The sequence below is a fragment of the Leuciscus leuciscus genome, assembly GCF_965113295.1.
Source record: "Leuciscus leuciscus genome assembly, chromosome: 6".
In the NCBI taxonomy this organism is placed as follows: Eukaryota; Metazoa; Chordata; class Actinopteri; order Cypriniformes; family Leuciscidae; genus Leuciscus; species Leuciscus leuciscus.
In genome coordinates, this window is record NC_138730.1 from 46,096,274 (window position 1) to 46,122,300 (window position 26,027).

Genomic DNA, 26,027 nt, shown 5'->3' on the forward strand with positions numbered 1-26,027 from the left:
ACGCAATCTGTGACAAGCCATATGTATAAGCATAAACGACTATATGAAGAACAAAGCAAGCCCTAATTGTCTTACAAAATTTATTTAGCTGTATAGACCAATATGAAAGTGAAAGCAGTAGCAATGTCTCACAGAAACAGTAGGCTAAACACGTCGAGTTTGAGTAAAAGTCATATTTACTATGAATTAACAAGGAAAAGATGATACATTTTTTAAAATAATAAATGCTTACTTAAGTCCATTTTAATTCACAGTCTCAGTCGGAGTACCAGAGTAAATGTAGGTTTACCAGCACTCTAGTAGTCTAGTGTTTATCTTATCTTATCTTTGACTGGACTTACATACAGGTGCTTCAGAGCAGTGGGCGGGTCTTGCTGTAGGTGTACGTGTAGGGTGCAAAGGTGATGTTCAAGATTGTTTTACACATGCACAAAAATATGTCAGCAAATTTTTTAAAAAGTGATAATCTTTAAATTCAGATATTTTAAAAAGTGACTTCATCTGGCAAACTTAAACCTATAAACTACTCTTAATACCACAGTGAACAGATATCATACTTTTAAAAAAAGTAACTATTCACAGTCGCATTAACAGATTATTTAGTCTCCCAGCAGTCGATAATTATATATATATTAAAACTCATATTTGATCATATTTTCATATTTAATCTCCTTGCGCCCCTCAGGAACCTGACGTTCAGGTCTTGCTTACCCAAGGATTTTCCATCTGCATTGTGATGTGCGGGAATCGCTGAAACATACACTGAGCGTGGAGGGAGACCGCCTTCACTCCAACCCATCTTGCAGGAAGGAAAGCACAGTACCAACCGAACATCATCGGGCATCTTCTCGGTGAGAAAAACTCCACTCAACAAACAGGTTCCACTTCAGAGCGTAAGCGTGCCTCGTAGAAGGCGCTCTCGCAGAAGTGATGGTGTCTACGACTGCTTGTGGTAGATCACCTAAGTCCATCAAGTCCCGTCCAGAGACCAGACATGGAGTTTCCAAAGGTCTGGACGCAAGTGCCATATGGTGCCCTGAGAAAGCAGGTCCTTCCTCAGAGGAATGCGCCAGGCTGTCGTGAAGAGCATGAGTTCTGGGAACCAATAAGGGGCAACTAGCAATACCTGCTCCTCGTCCTCCCTGACTTTGCACAGTGTCTGTGCGAGAAGGCTCCGAAGTGGTCCCATATCAGCTGGACCGCCTGGGGATGGAGTCGCCACTCTCCCGGGGCAAAGCCGTGTCGTGAAAGCTCATCGGCTACACGATTGAGCAGGCCAGGGATGGCCCGTAGAAATGAAGTATATGACCACAGGCTGTGGATTTGGCGGCAGGCTGGGGTGATTGTCACACCCATCTCGGGACTCGGCCGTGAAATCATTGCTGAGGCGGCTTCAAATGAACCAGCCCGAGTGGCGTTACTGTGTCTGCGGATGCCATATGCTACAGGAGCCTCTGAAAATGTTTCAGTGGGGCCCCTAGCTGCCCTGCTCTTGAGTGTATTCAAGCTGTTCAACACTGACCAAGGACGTTCCACTGTGAGGCGTGCTGTCTGGTTGACCGAGTCTAACTCCATACCGAGAAAAGAGATCTTCTGCACAGGGCGAGTTTGCTCTTTTCCCAGTTGACCCGAAGTCACAACTGGCTGAGGTGACTGAGCACCATGTCCCTGTTTTCGCACAACTGATCTCGAGACTAAGCTAGTATCAGCCAATCGTGGAGATAGTTGAGGACATGAACTCCACGCTCTCTCATGGGAACAATGGCTGCCTCCACGACCTTTGTAAAGACGCAAGGCAGCCCGAAGGGTAGGACTTTGTACTGATATGCTCAACCCTCGAAAGCAAAGCGCAGGAACGCTAATCAAGCTACGAGAACATTTTCAGGTAAAAAACGACTAATAATCGATCTCTCAGCCCCACACAATAGGCCTTTATCGCATCACAATAGAACGCCGGAAGTAGCCGTCAAAAATAGCTGAAGCAGTGTACTGCGTCTTCCGGTTATTGCGTTCGACATGGCTGCCTGTATTCGCTGGACAACTTCGCTCTCGCATCTCCCAAAAGTTGGCCAAGACGATGTGGTGCGACTCGTAAATGAACACTCAAAGGTAAAATCATCCAAGTTGGAGAAAGGATACAAGTTCTTCTACGAAAATTTTGTCTTCAATTATAGAGGTAAGTAGCTTGAATTCTGTTCTGTTGGCGAGTTATCGCTAGCTTGCTATGTTTAAAGCTATTCGTCAGCTTGTTAGGTTCAAATACAGAAAAAAAACGTATCCTGTTTGAATAATTCGAACAATGTGACTGATTATTAATGCTTTCAAGTTTTATTTTTTTGCTTTCACTTGAGTATGTCAGTGTCAGTGGTCATTAACAGTTAAACTTTTGCCTGAGGAGCCCCAAAGGCTCTAGCTAACGTTAATGGCCCGATGTTTTGATGATCACTACGTTCCGAAATGCCGTTGCGGCAGTTTAAGAATCACAGCCTAAGGTTAAGTTGTATGTGGTTAAACATTGAATCCTTTTTCAGTATGATGTGTGACTATTCCCCCTTTTTAATGCAGTGTCAGATTTAGTGAGTGAGGAAGTGGTAGTGCAGGCGAGCTGCTACCGTTCTATGCGAAAGAATGAAGAGCCACATACACTTCAGGTTACATTGCTTGTCAGGAAGTTCAGGCCGGAATCATGCTCTAGTTCCTAACTTACTCGTCAACATGCGTTAGTGGCTTTCTGTAGTCTTTTGTTTATCAACAGGACATCATGTGGATAGTCGCCTAATCTTTCTGATCCTTGATGGATTTCATCAGATTTACAGTTTGGATCCAGACAGTGCTACAGTACCAAATTACCCCACACTTGTAATGTGTAGTGAATAGAGCATGGTTTCAGACCTATAAAGGTTCAGGTGCATTTGTTCAGTATGTTTTTGTTCCATATATCTGCTGTTGCAGATGTACCTTTTTTTTGTTCTGCTGTTGCCTTCATTTTGTTCAACCTAGTTTCACAATAATGTTCCTAGTGTCAGATAAATGCTAATTACTGTATAGGCTAAAATTTAGCCTAAACATCCAAACTTTCCCTCAAGTATATGTTCTCCATTTCTAGATTGTGCTGCATGCCGTTAGACCCGTGGAGTTAAATGAATGCTCCTGCTCGTGTGCTGCTGGAATGGCTTTATGCAACCATGTGGTTGCACTCCTGTTCCAAACAGCTCACTACAGCACCATGGGGCTGAAAACTGTGCCAACCCCACTGTCCTGCACCGGTGTGATTCAATCATGGCACCGTCCAAGGACACAGGTAAGTTTGTCTGATGCAAGTTGTGTCTTTAAAGTTTGTAAGTGCACACTGTTGGAATACTGATTCTGGTGTAGATGTTTCTGCACAGTGTATCCGTATCCTACACCTCATCCATATGAATTGTTCACATGGTTTGTCTGGGTCCCTCAGATATAGCCATACATGCTGTATACTCAATAATGATGTTTGAAATTCTAGAATTACTCACAACCCACACATCACATTTCAGTATACATTTGTTTCCTTCTATTTTGCAGAGCAGCGGTTGCCTGCATAGGATGTACACCTACAATATGGCTTGTGTGCTGAATTAAACTGATACTCTCTAAGACTTGCAACTGCATTTAATTTCTTTTTGTGTTGTTGATACAGGGGATTCGTCCCGAACCCACGGATGAGCTCGTGGTACGAAAGCCGAAGGCGCTAGGACGCAGTAGTGTCAAATCTACTCTGTATCGCGCTTATGCTGGTAAGTATTCATTTATTTACTTAAAGCCCTTTATCACGGCAGAATTGATTACCGGAAGTGCTCGTCGAAGCAGTGTATCGATTCTTCCGGTTATGTATTTTCAATGTGCTGTTGTTAACACCTAGTTGAATAAATGCCTCTGAAAATGTCCAGATTTTAAAATCATCCTGCGGATGCTAATTTTAAGAGACAGGAAAAGAGATATTTTGATGATTACTGTGTACAGGACTTTTCAAACTCAAAGGAACTTGTAGGTTTTTAATCTAACATAAGCCATGGCTCTTAAACATGCGTGAAAATTTGACCACACGTTGGTGCTCGTCTAAATAGTGACCACGACACTGCAGTGTGTATGAGCACTGATGAATAAGATCAAAATTAACATTTTTATTTATTTGTATTAAATATTTCAGTGTCATTATTCTGTGTCATTTTTCATTTCACTGTATGTAATTCACACATTTATGCCAATTTTTCGCACTGTTAGTCTGTTAAAGGGATAGTTCACCCAAAGATGAAAATTCTGTCAGTAATTACTCACCCTCATGTTGTTCCAACCGCGTAAGACCTTCGTTCATCTTTGGAACACAAATTAAGATATTTTTGATGAAATCTGAGCCCTGTCTCACTCCTCCGTAGGCTGCTAGGTGGCCCAAACTTGCTCAATCTTAAGTATATCAAGCGACGAGAATACTTTTTGTGCGCAAAAACAAACAAAAATAACGACTTTATTCCACTATTCATTCATCTTAATTTGTCTTCCGAAGATGAACAAAGGTCTTACGGGGTTGGAACAACATGAGGGTGAGTAATTACTGACAGAATTTTCATTTTTGGGTGAACTATCCCTTTAAGATGAATTCAATTTGTAGCATCTTTACATTTCTTTAAGGCAGTTTAAGACATTCATTCATCTATTTTCATACTGCTCTTACGATAATAGACCATGGTTTTACTACAAATAAAATAAAAAATAAAACAACACGTTAATAGTTAAATCATGGTAACCAAAAATCAGCCATGGTTTTGCTAACCATATTGTAACCATGTTTATCAGTAAAAATTTGGTAAAATTCTGTTTAAAATGTAAATTCAACCGTTATGAAATATGATGTTAATGAGAAGATGAGCACTGGACTTTGTCAGGTTAGTTTGGAAATAAATGTATTTATTATTCAGAATTCACATTTGAAAGGGAACATATTTACAGGAGGAACATTTCAACTAGTTGAAGATATAATGTAAACATCCTCAGCATCGCGTCTAGGACAACTCGAGGTGTCGCACACCAGACGCGCACTTTCTCAGTTTATGGCCAGCAATATTGTTAAGCACATTATGGAATTAAGATAATGTCTGTACTATGTTATGGTTAAACCTGAATCCGATTATGCATTATTATTATTCCTGAAAGTCCGATAGCATCAGCAATTTTCAAATGAGAACATGCAGATAGTGCTTAAGTATATAAGATTAGCTACACTGTCACTTGTAAATCATTGGCAGTTATTAACTGATGAATGGTTTCTGTTACTTGTGTTTTTAGGACCCCTTCCTGACCCGATGGTGTTGTCAGTTGGAGCCCAACTACGCAACCATCAGCCACAACCTGGCATTTGTAAAATCTTATGCGGCCTCTCTGACCTGACTTTAGTGGACTCTAAATTTGGACTAGTCCCTCGAGGTTCAGTTCTTTCTTATCAGTGTACACCAGTAATACCCCGAGAAATCATTAAGCATCCAGAAGCCCCCTCATTCCCACAACTTCCATTAATTAGTGGCTACACATTAGAACGGCATCTACATTTTGTCCCCAATTGTCATCAGTTTTATCACATACAGAGTTTAGAACTAACCCATGAATGTGCAAGTATCATCGAAGAGAATACAAGGGGGCAGTCGGAGAATCCTTTGTGGAAGGAAGTCCGACAGCCCCGTCTAACTTCCAGTAGATTCGGCGAAGTTTGTAGCGTTAGAGGGGAGTCATCTAGTCAGGCTCTGGCAGCCAGGATCATAAAGGGGGTAAGGCAAACACCTGCCATGAAAAGGGGTATTGACCTTGAGCCAGAAGTTTTACAACAGTACAGTGACCTTTGCAATGTCAGTGTTGCTCCTTCTGGATTCGTTGTGAATCCTAATGCGCCTTACCTCGGTGCTAGCCCTGATGCCAAAGTGTATGATCCAACTGCAAATCCACCCTTTGGGTTAGCTGAAGTGAAATGCCCAAATGTTAACAGTATAACAGAGGTTAAACATGTGAAGTTTATTGGTGGTCAGGCCAAACTAAAAAAAAATCACAAGTATTTCTGGCAAGTGCAAGGCCAGTTAGCCATAACTGGTTTAAAATGGTGTGATTTCATTACATCCACACAAAGTGACCTCACAGTAGAGCGAATTTGGCGCAACGAGTCGCTGATCAGTGAAATGAAAGATAAACTTGATCTATTTTATTTTGCCACATATATGGAAACGTACCTGAAACTAAAGTAAACCTATACATCCCCCCCACCACACACAGACACATACAAACAAATGGGGTCTCTTTCTGATTTTATTTATGGAACGGACATACCTACTCTCTAATCATCACCACCACCACCGCATGTACACACACACACACACACACACACACACACACACACACACACAAACAAATGTTCCCACACACGTGTACTTAATCCATTAACGAATTGTTTAAATTGTAAATTAAATTTATGTAAATATAAATGTAATATGAGTGTCTGATTTTTTTGTGTGTATACATGTTACGTTAGTGTACTAATTTTCACATAAATTATTTTTTTATAATAAATGTATATATGTCATGCTATATATATAATATATATATATATAAATAATAAATGCTATGTCATGTTTTAATGCAATAAAATGTAAACCAAACAAATCTGAATCATTCATCTTATGCCTATGTTAAGGGTTTCACACTGGGACATCACCCTTCACATCCAGAGGGCCTTGGTAGTTGGACATTAAGCAACAAGTTGCCCATAGCTGATTGACGGACCCTGAAAGGGTCAAAGGAACGGTTGTGTCCCAGATATGATATTCCTTCACTCTTCTGATGGCTCTCTCCACCAGGATTCTTAGTCGGGCGATGTTCTGGGTTTTTTCTGTGTCCTCTTTGCTGAACCTGGTGCCTCTTTTGAAGGGGGGGATTATGAGGGTTGCTCCAACATCAGACAGCATCTGGTCAATGACAAAGCCTTTATCAGCCATGCATGCATCTCCAGGCTCAAACAGGCTGAGGATCCCTGACTGGCGTGTAATTTCTCGATCTGATATTGAACCTGTGAAAAGCTTTGAGATGAAGGTGATAACACCACATGGGGCAATGCCAATTAGACCTTTGAAAGTATTGGTGTTCTTGTAGGAGGAGAATGTTTCTGACTGGAGGGTAAGTGATGATGGTGCCTCACATCTTATTTCTGTGCAGTCCAGAATAACACGCACGTTCGGGCAGTACTGTGCAAACTTTGGTGGCATTGTTGCTTGCACCTGTCCCCTTGTCATCCAGATTGGCACTGATCCCAAAACAATGAATAGATAGTTGGCCCATGTAATTATTATTCTACTTACCGTAGAGAGACTAATGCCAAATATGTCGGCAATCACCTTCTCCTTCATACCAACGGCAACTCTACAGCAGTAAAGAAACAGTTCATCCACAAGTGCCAGCCTCCGGTTCGGGCTTGGTTTCTCCAATGCCATGACATCGCTTGCCCTCTGAGCTCTGCTCCAGTAGACTAGCCTAGATGCTGAGGGGGCAACCGATTCCCAAAACGACCAAAACACCTTCTCTGACTGAAAACGGGTGTAAAACCGGAATTCCTCGTCAGTGGCACAGTATCTGTTGATGTTTAGTGTGCATGACAGGTCCCTCAGTTGTCTTTCTAAACTCCTGACCTTAGCCTCCAGTTGCCTGATGGTTTCGGCAGCAGCATCAGCATCTAGTCCACCTGCGGAGTCGCGGGTGTAATTGTGATCACTGGCAGGTTCTTGATCCTCCGCGACTGTAGGCTGTTCATCCGCGTTCTCTATAGCAGAGTCGCTATTCTGAAACTCTTCAACTAACGTTACTTCAAAACGCGCATTAACCCGATCGTAAACTGACTGGCGAAGCACACGAGTCTCCCCCCAGCTGTTCCACGAAAATCGGCTTGGCGTAGTACCGGATTTTAGTCTCCTCCGCCCACTTTTCGAGACGTAAATGCTCTCCTCGTCAAAGTGCAAGCTGCACACAAACGTACTTCCCCGACTTATATTGAACGAAGGACCTTCGTCCCTCCTTATCAATCTCACCCAAGCCTTGCGGAGATGTTCGTCCTTTGGGAAGTCATGGAAGCTAAGGTATGGCTGTCTTTGTTTTGATGTTGAACAACCCGGTACACTGCAATAGCACCGGCGAGAGGAGGCAGCCATAGTTTATCTGGTAACTAAGTAACCACCGGAAGTGCGAGTACACTGCTTGGCGATTTCGAACGTTGCGAAACCAGGAAATGCGATAAAGGCCTATTCTCCGTTCCCAAGCATAAACAGCCTTATCTCTCTCGAAGAATTTTCACTTCATTATCACAACATTGATCAAGCAATAACCTTGATCAAAAACGCTGGCCGCGGTGCATGGCTCGCAAAAGTCGACAAAGCGCAGGAACGGCCTGTGTCGTGGGGTGATCGAGACATAATGTTTTATTAACAAAGTTCGGGAGGAGCACGTTCAAATAATTGATCCAATTATCACATCATTCCAACCAGCTGTCAACAATCAGTAATCAACATGTCTATCCAATCAGCATGAGTGGAGACCTATATATATACTCGATTCCTCGACAGTTTTTCAGCATTTGGTCCTACGAAACTGCCACAATGTTAGAGATTCAGCCCTTCCCGTCTGATGACGAGTCTTTTCTCTCCCAGGATTCTACACCTCAGTCCACCGATGTCAGGAGCACCCGCGCTCCACCGGACATCGTCGAGGAATCCCCGGAGCCACTACGTGGACTTCAGGCCACTTCCCATACTCCACGACGCCGAGGCTTACCCTCACCTCCTCCAGCAAGACACCCACCAGCATCTCCAGCGTCCTCTTATGCCTCAGCCCACCCAACGATTCCTGCAATAGAGAAATGGACAGTAGTAAGTCTAAGACAAGCGCTCATCAGCGCAAATGTCCATTTTTCTAGGAGATTAACAAAAGCCCAACTGTACGACTTGTATGTCTCCTTTCAACCAACCTTTCCATCTCCAAAATCAACTTGTCCATCCAAGATCGCCAACAAAGCGAGCACGAGTCGCAAAGCCCAGTCTTTGCGCTCTCAAAAAACGTTGTCTTCCCACCTCGCTCCATCTTCATCATCCCACCTTCTCCAGCTGCAAGGCCTCTCTCTCCTCTTCCTTCCTTTCAGCCCCCCTCGATACAAGGAGTACGATTCCTCTAGTGGCACGAGCCCAGCCACCACAACCACTTCCTCAAGCTTTCTCTAATCCTCTCCCTTGTCCATGGCCTGCAGCCCCACCATCAGATCCTAGCATGAGGCTGCCTCCGCTATCGGTGCAGGCCCAGACGTCCAATTTCCACCAATTTCCCTCTTTCTCTAACTACCCTGTTCCTCCCCAGGCTCCAGGGGCCAACCTGAGCGAGAGGCTGCCTCCGCTAACGGCGCAGGCTCAGGAGCATCTTTTCCCTCCGCAATTTCCATCTTTTCCAAACTTCTCAGTTCCTTCTCCAGCCCCAGGGGCCGAGCCGAGCGTGAGGCTGCCTCCGCTAATGGCTTCGGTCCCGGCCCAGCTTCCTCTTAACACTGCCCCACAAGCAAAAACGCTGTTCTCTTTATACTCCGCAACACCGATGCCCATCCCACCAAACGCTACAGCCTTGGAACCAACCCCAGTAGCCAACAACATCAGAACACAGATCCTCTCAGGTGCAGACATTGATTTATCTTCCCTGCTATCTTTACTTCCTCAATCCACTTCAGATCGCCAAATAGAAGTAGGCGATTTTTCAGTTACTTTAAAAAATTCCGCCAACAATACATCCCGCCTCCTTTCTTTCACTGAATTTACAATCGCATTCAACCGTTACAGTGAAATCATTGTGGCCGTTTTTTTTCCCATAGGAGACGTGAGCTAAGCGATTATCACGCGATAATTGCTGAGTTCGCGTTATCTTACGGAGGGTCTCATTTCTATACGTACCATAAACTGTTCTCAGCTAAATGCGCCGTCCGCGTTGCTCAATGGAACCAATGCCCTTACTGGGGTGCACTGGACACAGACCTCCACAACAGAGTGTTCCTGGGCTGCCGCAACATCTCTTGTGCAGTATGCAGATCACTCGCTCACTCCACCACAAGCTGTCCTCTGGTTAACCCTTCAATTCCCCCTTGCCCGGTTGCATCCCAGGGAAAATCTACTAGTTACGTCCCACGACCAGTGCATTTCGACTCTTCATCCAAAGATTTTAAATCCACCTCCAAATCTCGTGACCAAGTCTGCCATAATTTCAACTCCTGGGGATGCTCAAGACAACGTTGCCATTTCCTGCACGTTTGCAACTACTGCGCCGCCGCACTATATGCCCTGTGAAAAGATCACAAAATAAACATTAAAAAAATTACTTGTCGACTCCTGTGAATATTTCCCGTCTGTCTGCCGAATTGTTTCACCACCCTGATGCTAACTTTACTAAGTATTTGCTGACTGGTCTCGAGCACGGTTTCGAACCCGGAGTGGAAAGCCTCCCCACTCAAAATATAATTTTTCATCTACATGGCCCCCCCAGTTGATAAACTCACCACAGTCACAAACATCCTCAGCACTGTTTGAGCTGTATCCTCTAGTAGTTGCAGCCTTCCTATGGGGGAAAGAATGGTCTTCCAACAGCATCATAGTGCACTGCGACAACGAAGCAACCGTGCATTGCATTAATAAAGGCCGTTCACATTCACCTGCACTAATGCCTCTCCTGAGACGCCTTGTCATGTTCTGTAAGAATATTTTGCATTTAGTTTGTTATTTTCTCCCCCTAGTGGTCATCTAGGAGTAATTCATTGTGTTCATTTATAATTCTTACATTGCTTTCATTGGTTGATTTTATCACATGATACAGTCTGATCAGGAAACACATTAGTAGTTATATTCCATGCGGTCAGCTTGCAGCTCTAGTCACCTTATCCTGTCTCCATTTCTGTTTGTGCCTTGGGAAAGCATCGCTTGTAAGTTATATTTGAATTTATAGTAAATTACATTGATACACATGCGTCATGTAAGACGTTCTGTGATGTTACTTGAATATTTATTTGTTAACATGTGAAAACTGCTATTGTATAGCCTTTCATAGTTTGTTAGTTTAGCTGTTGAGCTGCACATACTATATTTACAAGTTATTTACAGCTATAAGCATATCAGCTGAATGTAAAATATATATGTTACAACTTTGTAGCTTAAAGGTGTATTATTTTATGTCTGTTAATGTACAGTATGACGTGTTTGAATAGCATTCAGTGATTGGTGCTATCTTTCTGTATCGTTTCAGTTTTACAAAGATTCCTTCTTGAGAATTACGACAACAGTAAAGAGCCTTGAACTTTACTCCAGCCTCTGACTTTCTCTTGAAGCTTGTTAGCTATCTGTCGATTTGTGTACAGTCACACACACTGAGGACAGAATAGTAAAAAAGCGACTTCACGGCGGGCAAAACAGCAACGAGAAGATTAGGAACTGAGCCAGTACACCCTCTCAAGCATACTAAGGCCTCTTTATACATCCCTTCTAATACATCTTGGAGGATTGTTAACCATAATGTCGCATACCAGTGAAGCTGGATTGGAAAAAGCGTCCATCACTGATGATGGTGTTAAAGATCAAGAGACAGCACGTGAAGCAAGATCACAACGTTCCACCTCATCAAGCACATCTAAAGTATCCTCAGCTAGCAGGGCCGCTGCTAAGGCCCGTGCTAAAGTTGAAGCTGCACGTGCACGTGCCACCTTCGTTCAGAGAGAAGCTGAATTGAAGATAAAAGAGGCACATCTTGCAGCTGATTTGAAGGTCAAGGAGGCACACATAGCCGCTGAGTTATCAGCTTTGGATCATGAGAGGGAGATTGCAGTAGCCTTGGCTGAAGCTGAAGTTCTTGAGGCAGCAGCAGAGATCGAAGGTACACAGGGCAGTAGGAGTCTCCACGATTCAGTTCAAGCCGCCATGCAGCGCACCCGTGAATACGTCGAACACCACTCCCAGCTACGTCTCAGTGATGAAAAACCCCCAGTACTTGAACCATACACGCCATCACTGTTGCCGCTCATCAAACCCGATGTCCAATCAGACAGAAAGGAGCATTTCCCTGGTCCCAGCAGTGCTTCTCATTTCTTACCCAAGAATGAGGGTGCAATTCAGGCTGCAGCACAACAGCCAGAAAGAGCGACGTCCGTGGTTCGTCAACTCACCACAAGGGACGATAGCCATAAAGCGCAGCAGCCCGAAAGGCCAACACCAGCAATTCAACACCACTCCTTTGATCACCTCCTCTCTACTCATCCACACCCTTGCTCTGCACACAGTAGAGCCTCATTACAGCCACATATAGGGCATGCGGACGACAGGGCAGGTATGAGTGATATTGCCAGGTACTTGGTACGTCGAGAGCTTGTGAATTCTGGCCTGATCAAATTTAATGATCGTCCAGAAAATTACTGGGCATGGAAGTCTTCATTCTGCAATGCTATTGCAGGACTGAACTTAAGTGCTGGCGAGGAGCTTGACCTCTTAACAAAATGGTTAGGAAATCAGTCTTCAGAGCACGTCATACGGATTCGTTCTGTGCATGTTGCCAGCCCTGATATAGGTTTAAGAATGGCTTGGGATCGCCTAGAGGAGTGCTATGGCTCCCCCGAGGTTATTGAAAGAGCTCTCTTTGAGAGGATAGAGAACTTTCCTAAAATCAGTCATAAGGACCCCGTAAAACTCAGGGAGCTGGGAGACCTGTTAAGGGAGTTAGTGTCTGCAAAATCTGAGGGTTATCTGCCAGGGCTCTCATACTTGGACACCGCCAGGGGTGTCAACCCTATCGTTGAGAAGTTGCCAATTGGTCTGCAAGAGAGGTGGTTAGCTCAAGGCTCACAATACAAGGAGCAACACAACGTATGTTTTCCTCCATTTGCATACTTCACAGACTTCATTTGCAATGAAGCACGCCGAAGAAACGACCCAAGCTTCACTCTCTCAACAGCTCCTGTAACCCCAATGAATAGTTCCCACAGGTTCACTACAGGTCCAACAAAGTTTGAACGAGTGGAAAAGAGACCAGCATATGACAAAAGCTATGTCTCTGCTCACAAGACTGGAATTGCATCGCTACAAACAGCTTCTCAGGCGGTCAGTTCAAGCAGCAGGCGAGGAGAAATAGACAAACAATGCCCTATCCACAAGAAACCACATCCTCTGAAAAAGTGTAGGGGTTTTCGAAGTAAGTCACTAGAAGAGCGCAAGGCTTTTCTTAAAGAAAATGGGATCTGTTTCAGATGTTGCTCTTCTACCATTCACCTGGCAAAGAACTGTGAGGTAGCTTTGAAGTGCACAGAATGTGAGAGCGACAGCCATATTGCAGCACTGCACCCTGGACCCCCACCATGGGACAGGAGAGGTCCCTCCTCAGAGCATGGCGGGGAGGGTGAAGGAGAAACACTTCAGCTGGCAGTCACCTCTAGGTGCACAGAGGTCTGTGATGACGGTAAGGAACCTAGATCCTGTTCCAAGATTTGCCTAGTGAAAGTTTATCCTAAAGCACGCCCTGACAAAGCTGTGAAAATGTATGTCGTTCTGGATGATCAGAGCAACAGGTCCTTGGCCAGGTCTGAATTCTTTGACCTCTTTCAAATTGAAGGGTCAAACTCGCCATACATTCTGCGCACGTGTTCAGGGGTCACTGAAGCGTTTGGTAGAAGAGCCACAGGGTTCATGGTGGAGTCACTGGATGAAACAACAAGCGTGATGCTTCCCACACTCATTGAATGCAATCACATACCAAATGACCGCACAGAGATTCCAACTCCAGCAGCCGCACAGCACCACACACATCTGAAGTCCATAGCTCACAAGATACCACACCTAGATCTAGAGGCCCAGATACTCCTTCTTCTGGGACGCGACATCCTCCAGGTTCACAAAGTCAGAGAACAACGCAATGGGCCACCGAGAGCACCCTACGCTCAAAGATTAGACCTTGGCTGGGTTGTTATAGGTAACGTCTGCTTGGGCTCAGCCCACAAGACAGAGTCTGTGACTTCTTTTCGGACTAACGTGCTTGAAAATGGACGTCCATCTCTCCTTACTCCATGTCCCAATCATATTCAAGTCAAGGAGAGGTTTGGCAATGAAGGACTACACTGCACATCTCTTCACGGCCTTACACACCATACCCCAGTCCTCCATGACTGCAGCCTCGGCAGCACGATCTTTGAGAGAACCAAGGATGATGACAAAGTGGGTCTCTCCATCGAAGATGAGCTTTTCCTGGAGCTTATGGATAAAGAAATGTTTATGGATGAGTCCAACAGCTGGGTGGCGCCTCTTCCATTTCGATCACCACGGCGACAGCTGCCAAACAATCGAGAGCAAGCTCTTAATCGCCTTGCCTCTTTGTGCCGCACATTTGAAAGAAAGCCTGAAATGAAAACTCACTTTGTGAACTTCATGCAAAAGATCTTCGATCACGACCAGGCAGAGTTAGTTCCACCGCTGCAAGAGGGAGAGGAACGATGGTACTTACCCATCTTCGGTGTGTACCACCCTCAGAAGCCGAATCAGATTAGAGTCGTGTTTGATTCCAGTGCTCAGCATCATGGGATTTCTCTCAACGATGTGTTACTTAAAGGCCCAGATCTGAACAATAGCTTACTTGGAGTCTTACTACGCTTCCGCAGAGAGTCAGTAGCAGTGGTAGCAGACATTGAACAGATGTTTTACAGCTTTACTGTCAGAGAAGACCATCGAGACTTCCTTCGGTTCCTCTGGTTCAGGGACAACGAACCTGGCAAGGAGATTGTTGAGTACAGGATGAAAGTCCATGTGTTCGGCAACAGCCCGTCGCCAGCAGTAGCTATCTATGGCCTTCGTCGCGCGGCACAACATGGAGCAAGTGAGTATGGCTCAGAGGCCCAACACTTTGTGGAGCGCGACTTCTACGTCGACGACGGCCTCAAGTCTCTACCATCAGCTGCTGAAGCCATAGATCTGCTGAAAAAGGCGCAGGAGATGCTTGCCGGCTCAAACTTACGCCTCCACAAGATAGTGTCGAACCATTCTGACGTTTTGGATGCCTTCCCACCAGAAGACCACGCAAAGGGTTTGCAGAACCTGGACTTCAATGACAATTCAGCCCTCATTCAACGCAGCTTAGGGCTCAGCTGGGATCTTAAACATGATATTTTCACCTTCAGAGTAGCATCTACCGAGAAGCCTTTTACCCGTAGAGGCGTTCTAGCCACCGTGAACAGTCTGTTTGACCCTCTCGGATTTGTGGCGCCAATCATTATACAAGGGAAGTTCCTGTTACGAGAGCTCACTAGCATTGAAGCCCTCGACTGGGATAAGCCTCTTCCACATGAGAAGGAAAATGAATGGAGGATGTGGAAAGACTCCTTGCAAGATCTGAGTGAGCTCAAGATTCCAAGAGCTTACACACCTACCACCCTTACCACCACTCAAAAGAAAGAGCTCCACATCTTCTCAGATGCCTCGGTGAAGGCCATTGCCGCTGTAGCTTACCTCAAGGTGATCAATGAAGATGGAGAGTGTCACGTGGGATTTGTTTTGGGAAAGGCAAAACTGGTGCCCTCATCTGCTCACACTATCCCAAGATTGGAACTGGGAGCAGCTGTATTGGCAGTAGAAATGGCAGAGTTGATAGAGAGTGAGTTGGACATCAGTGTAGACACATTGCGGTTTTACACAGACAGCAAGGTCGTCTTGGGGTACATATACAATCAGACCAGGCGGTTTTATGTGTACGTTTCCAACAGAGTCCAGCGAATCAGGAAGTCCACCAAACCTGAGCAGTGGCACTATGTCTGCACCACACAGAATCCGGCAGATCATGCTACACGTTCTGTACCTGCGGCCGAATTAGCTAGCACAACCTGGCTCACAGGGCCTCCGTTTTTGTCCCTTCCTGAAGGAGTAGCCACTTCAGGAGAGGAGTCATATGGACTCATTGATCCAGATGCAGATGTTGATGTGCGTTCTCATGCCACCACTCTCTCTACTCCATCATCTAGTCTGGGATCTCATCGTTTTGAACGGTTCTCGTCTTGGAAGTCTCTGGTGCGAGCTATCGCATTCCTGACACATATCATTCAGTCTCAAAGAAGTGCAGTAAAAACCAAGGATGACATCTGTAGTGGCTGGCATCAATGCGAAAAACCTCACACGGCAGAAGAGCTGTCCAAGGCAGGAACTCTTATTGTCAAGTGTGTGCAAAGAGAAACTTACAGCAAAGAGTTCGCCTGCTTGGTTGCTGGGAAAGACATCTCAAAAGATAGTTCATTGAGAAAGCTGAACCCCTATGTGGACGAAGAGGGTCTTCTGAGAATAGGAGGCAGGCTCAACCATGCGGTACTCGACACTAATGAAAAGTTCCCTCTCATCATTCCAGGTCGCAGCCACGTTGCAACATTGCTCGTGCGTCATTACCATGACAAGGTTAAGCACCAAGGTCGTGTTTTCACAGAAGGCTCTGTCCGCACAGCTGGATTCTGGATCATTGGAGCTAAGAAATGTATCAGCAGTATCCTTCACAAATGTGTTACATGTAACAAGCTTCGTGGGAAAAGCGCTGAACAGAAGATGGCAGATCTACCCTCAGATCGTCTGAGTACAGAGCCACCCTTCACCTACGTGGGACTTGACGTTTTCGGCCCATGGGCTGTCACCACAAGACGAACCCGCGGTGGACAGGCTAACAGCAAAAGGTGGGCTGTACTTTTCACCTGCATGAGCACACGGGCCGTGCACATAGAGCTGATAGAGGCGATGGACACGTCAAGCTTCATCAATGCGTTGCGCCGATTCTTTGCTCTGCGGGGACCTGCTAAGCAAATCCGTTCAGACTGTGGAACCAACTTTACAGGTGCCTGTAAGGAGCTGCACATACTCCTTACCGATCCCAAAGAGCCCAATGTAAGGAGGTACTTGGGTGAAGAGGGTTGCTCTTGGGTGTTTAACTCTCCGCATTCCTCCCACATGGGAGGATCTTGGGAGCGAATGATTGGTTTCGCCAGACGGATACTCAACTCCATGCTTATGCAAACCAACCCTTCATGCCTCACTCATGAGGTGTTGTCTACTTTAATGGCAGAGATCACGGCAATTATTAATGCTAGGCCACTCGCACCTATTTCTTCAGACCCGGAGTCACCCTTTCTCCTTACCCCTGCTACACTTCTGACTCAGAAGATGTCTACTTACCCTCCTCCTCCGGGAACCTTTGACAGCACAGACCTTCACCGCCAGCAGTGGAGACGGGTGCAGCATCTGGCTAACACGTTTTGGAGCAGATGGAGACGTGAGTACCTTCCTACACTGCAAAGCCGAAGCAAGTGGCAGGACGTACGACCTAACATTGAGAAAGGTGACCTGGTTCTGCTTAAGGATAACCAGGCGAAGCGGAATGAATGGCCCATAGCTCTGGTTACGAATACATTCCCTGATGAAGATGGGAAGGTCAGGAAGATCGAACTCAAGGTCACAAAATCTGGATCAGCGAGGACCTTCTTGAGACCTGTTTCTGAGACGATCCTTCTCAAGAGTGCTGAGGAATTAAACTGATTTAGTTCCCCCTTTTTTATTCAGACACAATAAGATTATTCAGATAGTGGTATTTAATCAATACCAGGCGGGGAGTGTCATGTTCTGTAAGAATACTTTGCATTTAGTTTGTTATTTTCTCCCCCTAGTGGTCATCTAGGAGTAATTCATTGTGTTCATTTATAATTCTTACATTGCTTTCATTGGTTGATTTTATCACATGATACAGTCTGATCAGGAAACACATTAGTAGTTATATTCCATGCGGTCAGCTTGCAGCTCTAGTCACCTTATCCTGTCTCCATTTCTGTTTGTGCCTTGGGAAAGCATCGCTTGTAAGTTATATTTGAATTTATAGTAAATTACATTGATACACATGCGTCATGTAAGACGTTCTGTGATGTTACTTGAATATTTATTTGTTAACATGTGAAAACTGCTATTGTATAGCCTTTCATAGTTTGTTAGTTTAGCTGTTGAGCTGCACATACTATATTTACAAGTTATTTACAGCTATAAGCATATCAGCTGAATGTAAAATATATATGTTACAACTTTGTAGCTTAAAGGTGTATTATTTTATGTCTGTTAATGTACAGTATGACGTGTTTGAATAGCATTCAGTGATTGGTGCTATCTTTCTGTATCGTTTCAGTTTTACAAAGATTCCTTCTTGAGAATTACGACAACAGTAAAGAGCCTTGAACTTTACTCCAGCCTCTGACTTTCTCTTGAAGCTTGTTAGCTATCTGTCGATTTGTGTACAGTCACACACACTGAGGACAGAATACGCCTCATTTGGATTTCAGCCTGCGACCAATTCATCATAACTGCCAAACATGTACCCGGGTCTAAAAACCAAATTGCTGATTCTCTGTCCCGCTTTGCTTTTCAGAAATTTAAGCTATTGGCACCAGAGGCGGACCCATTCCCAACCCAAGTACCTCGTTATTCAGAGCTAATATTCCCATTACACTAAAGTAGAGGCTATTCAATTCCAGCGCCACAGCAGAGATGTCCCTTCCTCTCCCGCAGGAGCTCAGTCCCTCTAGAATTTTCCCCCACTGCCGCAGCAGTGATGTTCTCCCACGCTCCCGCAGGAGCTCAGTTTCTCTGGAATTTCCCCCCACTGCCGCAGCAGTGATGTTCTCTCACGCTCCCGCAGGAGCCCAGTTTCTCTGGAATTTTCCCCACTGCCGCAGCAGTGATGTTCTCTCACACTCCCGCAGGAGCTCTGTTTCCCTGGAAATTTCCCCCACTGCTGCAGCAGTGATGTTCTCTCATGCTCCCGCAGGAGCTCAGTTCCCTGGAAATTTTCCCCACTGCCGCAGCAGTGATGTTCTCTCATGCTCCCGCAGGAGCTCTGGAATTTTCCCCCACTGCCGCAGCAGTGGTGTTCTCTCACGCTCCCGCAGGAGCTCAGTTTCACTGGAAATTTCCCCACTGCCACAGCAGTGATGTTCTCTCACGCTCCCGCAGGAGCTCAGTTTCTCTGGAAATTTCCTCAACTGCTGCAGCAGTGACTCACCCTTCTGATGCCACGACCATCAAAAAACTCATCCCATGACGCAAGAAACCTTCCTGATCCAGTGACCAAATTCCCTCCATACGATAAGCACAACTTCAGCTTCACACTCTGCAAAGTTTGGGGGGATCAACATCATTTCTGGCGGCTGTCCCACGTTAGTTTGCAAATTTTGGGGGAGTACTCTGGGTTCGGGCCCAATTTCCGAGCTCGGAGCCTTCTCCCCGGACAGCACGCCAAATATGCATACCATTTATTATATCTAACTTATTTGTAAGTGTGAACTCGTGAAATGATGTTTTATTAACAAAGTTCGGGAGGAGCACATTCAAATAATTGATCCAATTATCACATCATTCCAACCAGCTGTCAACAATCAGTAATCAACATGTCTATCCAATCAGCATGAGTGGAGACCTATATATATACTCATTTGACTCACCAATGTTCCTCGACAGTTTTTCAGCATCCCTCTACCACCCCGTCTGCTCACACTCGCCTGGTTACTTCCTAATCAGCAATACGGGGGGAGTACTCTGGGTTCGGGCCCAATTTCTGAGCTCGGAGCCCTCTCCCCGAACAGCACGCCAAATATGCATACCATTTATTATATCTAACTTATTTGTAAGTTAACTCGTGAAATGAATGTACGCGGGTCATTCTACGAAAATGGTGGCTTTCCTGTCCCGGCCTCAACCACCAGGAAAAACACTTAAAAGTGTCAGATAATGACACAAAATATATGTTTTTTGTTTTAATTTAAGTGTTTTATTGTTAATAAAACATATCTAAGACAGTTATATTGCAAACCATTTTTTATACATATTGTAGAACACGGTCAGTACCATGAAATTGGCTTGTCCCTCGGGTCAGGAGTCGTGGTTTAGTGACATATTTTGAGTTAAAAAATATTTTTTTCTCCCCCTTTAAATGTCATAATACAAAGGGAAGTAGTATAGTTATTTAGTGGACTACTTAAAAAACTAAAATATCAACTAAATATTATAAATAATTTACAGGGAATACCTGTCCCTCAATTTCATGTCACTGGTGTTACAATTTATAAAAACCACCACTTTGAAAAAAATCAACATCCTTGCCAACTTCTTTCTGGGTCAAAGGTCTATTGTAGGCGTGGCTGTTTTGAAAAGCACATGGAGAGTGTGCACTCTCTCTTCATCTTTTAGCAATTTGATAAATAATTTGATAATTTCATGCGAGGCCTTAAGATGTGTCACTGGTGTTCTACAGTTTATAGTAAGGGGAAATGAAATTTTATAAATATATTTTTTCAAATTGCATGATTAAGTGATTTATTTACAATTTAAGAAGTGTGGTTTGAGCTACTGTGGCTGCCATCTTAGATATGCCATTTTGTCTGCAGATTTGTCACTGGTGTTATCGTCACTGGTGTTACTGTTGCTGCTGGTAACACCAGTGACATGACAATAACACCAGTGACAATCAATAACACCACTAACTTTTTTCTCAACATAAGGTTTCATAAAAGCCTCAACAATTATATTAATAAAGACTTGTTAGCATTTCATAATAAATGTATAAAAAATTGTTCGAAAAAATCTTATGTTTTGTCATTGGTTTCACTTTGCGTCACTGGTGTTACATTGCGTCACTGGTGTTACATTGCGTCACTGGTGTTACCGCCACATGGCATATTGGTTTTCTGGCATTCTAAGTTCACAGTTTCATAGAATATGTTTTTTGTATCTACCTAACTGTTGCTGCATTCATTAGTAAGCATTATAAGGATATGATCATTCAATTTTGATCACTCAACCTCAATTATTTCTAATGTTACAACAAAAAACACAGTGGTAGAAATAGAAAAATGTCACACAATAGAACTTTACACATGCCTGTTTAAAGTAAATTATTACTAATCAAGACAGTTTCTTAATATTACATTAAATTTTTCTGTCTTTGATTATGTATGCAAATTAAATAGTCAAATTACATTCTGGGAAGCCTGAATTGTCATCTAAAATATAGGTAACACCAGTGACAAAAAAGCAGCACAAGCATTTTTTTAATGTAATGTAGTAAAAATATAAAAATACATTAAGCTGTCATTTAAGTTGATTTATAATTTTAAGAGGTTAACTATTATCTGACTATAAGTTTTGGTATAAAAAAAAGAATTACATTTTTAAAAAGTTGTCTGTTCAAAAAGCCACCATTTTCATAGAATGACCCACGCGTCCTTCAGGTTGATCGCTGCAAACCAATCGCGAGGGCAGATGCATCTGAAAATGCATTTCTGCATCAACATCTTGAACAGAAGCCTGTGTAAGGGGTGGTTCAAGACTCGCAGGTCCAAGATTGATCGTAACCCACCACCTTTCATGGATACAATGAAGTATGGGCTGTAGAAGCCGGTCTTCATATCGGCTGGAGGGACCGGCTCTATCGCCTGTCTCAAGACAGGGGCAGCGTCGTTCAGCACGAATTTGAAGTGGACAACCCTGAACTTGGGCGGACGCAGGGCGAACTGAATTGCACAGCCGATTCTGATGGTACGGATGAGCCAGCTGTTATTACAAAATAATTAATATAGTTGATAATCATACTGTAGAATTAGCTGAAAATGGCCTCTGGAATAAAAGAAATTTGGTCCTTTTTACAAAAATAAGGAGGCAAAGAAAGATTTTAAGCAAGAAAATCATCAACAAGTTAAAACTAGCTGCTCAAGCTAGTAGAGATAAATAGTCAAAGAGGCGTTATTACAATTGAGACTAATATGCCAATATGTGAAGCTAACTATACAGCAACAAATTTTTGACATAAAAAAGCAAGATAAAAACGAATAAAAATGACAAAACAAAATCAATAAAACTTAATATGTAAATAATATAATGTGCAAATAAAACAATCTGATCCAAAATATTAATAAAAACGTACTCGGTTACTAACGTAACCTCGATTCTCTCTAGAAGAGGGAACGAGTACTGCGTAAGTATCTTACGCTTGGGGAAAATCCCTTTTCCGCGAGATATTGAAGCCAAAAAATTATCCTTAATTTTGTATTAATCTAAAACGCGTTGCAGCAGCATACAGACATAGGCAAGATGGCTCGCTTGCCTATTGGCTGTCCTGCGCCAACTGCAGCAGCCTATCGAGCGAGGCCAAGCGTGACGTCAGACCCAATGAGGGTGCTTCGCGCCCACTGCGTCACGTCCCGCCGAAACGGGCGTGGCTTAGGCCTATAAATAAGGCTCGCAGGCAGCTGATATCTGTTTTTTCATCGCCGAAGCGAACCAGAGCGTGTTGCATGCACGGCAAGATACGCAGTACTCGTTCCCTCTTCTAGAGAGATCCGAGGTTACGTTAGTAACCGAGTACGTTCTTTTACGAGAGGTCTCTCGTACTGCGTAAGTATCTTACGCTAGGGGACCCAATGTAAAACGCCGTGCGTGCTGGGATCTAACACCAAAGACCCAAGGGCAAGCGCCCGGGGTTCATCTAGTGCTCAATCACCGAGGGAACTCACAGAGAGTCCGGGAAAGAAAGGGGGCAGATCCACACTTTTCCTACATACAGCAGCATCCCACAGGCGCAAATTACTTAACCATATATCATACAGACAGGGCGGAACTCGGCCTGAACTGATGAGAAAATTGTGGGTCTTATACATTTTGCCCATAAGCTATTTATGGTCGATCAGCGAGCAGCGATCAGCGGTCTCAGTATTCTGAACCGATAGCATCAGAACAGACAGTACTGATTCATTAGACCGACAACAGCCTGGCCTGTAAGGCGGGAACCTCTAGGTTATAAAACCTTATAAATGTAGACGGGGAGGCCCAGCCTGCCGCCATACATATATCTTGTAAGGCAATCCCACTGGACCAGGCCCACGATGAGGCCATGCCCCTCGTGGAGTGCGCTCTGACACCCAACGGGCACTGCATGCCCTTGGAAGTGTACGCCAGTGCTATAGCGTCAACTATCCATCTGGATAGGCTCTGTTTCGACGCGGCTAGTCCCTTAGAACGCCCGCTGAACAAAACAAAGAGCTGCTCCGCCTGTCTGAAGGCAGACGAGCGAGACACATAAGCTCTTAATGCCCTGACTGGGCAAAGGAAGCTCGCGTCTCTCTCCTCGTCAGAGACCGGCAGGGCTGACAGGGAAATGACCTGTGCCCTAAACGGTGTGTTGAGGGATTTTGGAACATAACCGTGCCTAGGTTTGAGTATAACTCTCGAGTCATTTGGCCCAAACTCCATGCACGTCACGCTTACTGAGAGCGTGTGTAAGTCCCCTATGCGCTTCACTGAAGCGAGAGCCAGAAGAAACACTGTCTTGAAAGACAAGTGTTTAAAATTAATCGTTTGGATAGGCTCGAATGGGTCACCTTTCATGGCTTCAAACACCGTAGAAAGGTCCCACACAGGGACTGAGGGAGGCATGGGAGGATTCAGCCTCTTAACTCCCCTAAGGAAGCGGATGACTAAATCGTTCCTTCCTATTGACTGACCAAGCGTCGGTTTAGAAAACGCTGCTATGGCCGCCACATAAACTTTGAGCGTTGAAGGGGTCCTACCCTTATCCAGCAGCTCTTGTAGGAAGGAGAGAACCTCCGCCACCCCACAGTCTGGGGGTGATATGCCACGAGCTGTGCACCAGCTGGAGAACACTGACCATTCGTCACCCGAACAAAATATCCCGTTACAGTTCAGTAGTAATGATTTCATGAACTTCTTCACTGAGAAAATAGAAAGCATCAGAACCAGAATTGTAAACGTTCAATCTTTAATTGCGCCTTATAATTCAGCCTCAATTATCACCCCGCAAGAACAATTACAGTGCTTTACAACTATAGAACAAAAAGAGTTAAATAAACTTATCACTTCATCTAAAACAACAACATGTTTATTAGATCCTATACCAACTAAACTATTGAAAGAAGTGTTACCTGTAGTGGAAGAGCCTCTCCTCAATATTATTAACTCGTCTTTATCTTTAGGTCATGTTCCAAGAACATTTAAACTGGCAGTTATAAAACCTCTCATTAAGAAACCACAATTAGATCATAATAACCTAGCAAATTATAGACCCATTTTCAAATCTTCCATTTATGTCTAAAATATTAGAAAAAGTGGTGTCCGCTCAACTGGGCTCTTTCTTGCAACAAAATGAGATCTATGAAAAGTTTCAGTCTGGATTCAGACCGCACCATAGCACTGAAACTGCTCTCGTTAAAATCACAAATGATCTACTTTTAGCTACTGACCAAGGCTGTATCTCAATACTAGTTTTACTTGATCTTAGTGCTGCGTTCGATACTATAGATCACACAATACTTTTAGATCGACAACAAAATTATACTGGTGTTCAAGGACAAGCATTAAGCTGGTTCAAATCATACCTATCTGACCGCTACCATTTTGTCTATTTAAATGGAGAAAAAAATCTATCATAACTCCAGTAAACTATGGAGTGCCGCAGGGATCTGTGTTAGGCCCTCTCTTATTCTCAATATATATGATGCCACTTGGAAATATTATAAGGAAACATGGAATTAGTTTCCATTGTTATGCTGATGACACTCAAATATATATTTCATCACGGCCGGATGAAAACGCAAAATTTTCCAAATTGACAGAGTGTGTTAAAGATATAAAAGATTGGATGACGCGTAATTTTCTTTTATTAAATCCAGACAAGACAGAGGTAATACTTATCGGTTCAAAAAACCGCCCACAAAACCTCGCACAATACAACTTTAACATCATAGGATGTCCTGTTACTTTATCCTCTACAGTAAAAGACCTGGGTGTTATACTCGATTGCAACCTGTCTTTTGAAAATCATATTTCATATGTTACAAAAACAGCCTTTTTCCACCTTAGAAACATTGCTAAGCTACGTAATATGCTATCAGTTTCTGATGCAGAAAAGTTAGTTCATGCATTCATGACCTCGAGACTAGATTACTGTAATGCTTTATTGGTTGGTTGTCCTGCATCCTCAATAAACAAGCTACAGTTAGTCCAAAATGCCGCCGCTAGAGTTCTTACTAGATCAAGAAAATATGATCATATAACACCGATTTTATCATCACTGCATTGGTTACCTATAAAGTTCCGTATTAATTACAAGGTATTGCTACTGACTTATAAAGCCCTAAACGGCTTAGCTCCAGTCTATTTAACGGATCTTCTATCGCCCTATAATCCATCGCGCTCTTTCAGATCACTAAATTCAAGGCTTTTGGTCATACCTAGGATATCCAGAACCACCAAAGGAGGGAGAGCATTTTCACATTTGGCTCCAAAACTCTGGAATAGTCTTCCTGATACTTCAAAACTTAATGAGAAAAAGAAGTGCTGCATGGGGTGTATGAAATCTCGGTGCTCTTTGGTTGTGGGATAGTATATCTCTGAAGACAAGAATTCCAAGGCACTCGAATGTTAGTGAAAAAAGTTAAAAAGCCTTGAAGGCATGTAGCCGCAACGCGTAGGTGCACTTCTCACCAATTTTTAAGTAAGCCAGGAATGAAATAAAGGCTTTTTAACTTTTTTCACTAACATTCGAGTGCCTTGGAATTCTTGTCTTCAGTCTTCCTGATACTGTTCGTTGCTCAGACTCGCTCTCCCAGTTTAAAACTAGATTAAAGTCGCATCTCTTCAGCCAGGCATTCATATAATATTTTTAATCTTACAGTTCAAACTACAATCCGGCCTCTAGCTCATAAATGCCAGAGGAGAACTGGCCCCGACTGAGCCTGGGTTCTCCCAAGGTTTTTTTTTTTTCTCCATTAGGTCACCTGATGGAGTTTTAGGACACCATTAGGTCACTTGATGGAGTTTTTCGGTTCCTTGCCACTGTTGCCTTTGGCTTGCTCAGTTGGGGATATTTTGGGGATATTAATTTAATTTTATCAATCA

The 26,027-nt window shown here is 43.9% G+C and overlaps 3 protein-coding genes across 4 annotated transcripts in view; 2 read left to right on the forward strand and 1 right to left on the reverse strand.

The window, feature by feature from the left end:
- Window positions 1-26,027, reverse strand: part of LOC309501218 (uncharacterized protein) — a 175,767-nt gene that overhangs the window by 118,439 nt on the left and 31,301 nt on the right. The window lies entirely within an intron of this gene.
- LOC309501105 (uncharacterized protein) lies at window positions 1,974-6,425 on the forward strand. Of its 2 annotated transcripts, none has more exons than XM_082173105.1 (4): window positions 1,974-2,176; window positions 3,107-3,301; window positions 3,674-3,770; window positions 5,317-6,425. In XM_082173105.1, exons 2-4 carry the CDS (start codon window positions 3,170-3,172, stop codon window positions 6,258-6,260), a joined length of 1,173 nt encoding a protein of 390 aa, XP_082029231.1. In that variant the 5' UTR covers window positions 1,974-2,176; window positions 3,107-3,169; the 3' UTR covers window positions 6,261-6,425. The 2 variants fall into 2 exon arrangements, with proteins under 2 accessions (XP_082029231.1, XP_082029230.1); XM_082173104.1 differs by having other exon boundaries at window positions 1,981-2,109.
- On the forward strand, window positions 10,858-18,305 carry LOC309500511 (uncharacterized protein). The gene is made up of 3 exons (XM_082172120.1): window positions 10,858-11,005; window positions 11,326-17,929; window positions 18,250-18,305. Exon 2 carries the CDS (start codon window positions 11,592-11,594, stop codon window positions 17,613-17,615), a length of 6,024 nt encoding a protein of 2,007 aa, XP_082028246.1. The 5' UTR covers window positions 10,858-11,005; window positions 11,326-11,591; the 3' UTR covers window positions 17,616-17,929; window positions 18,250-18,305.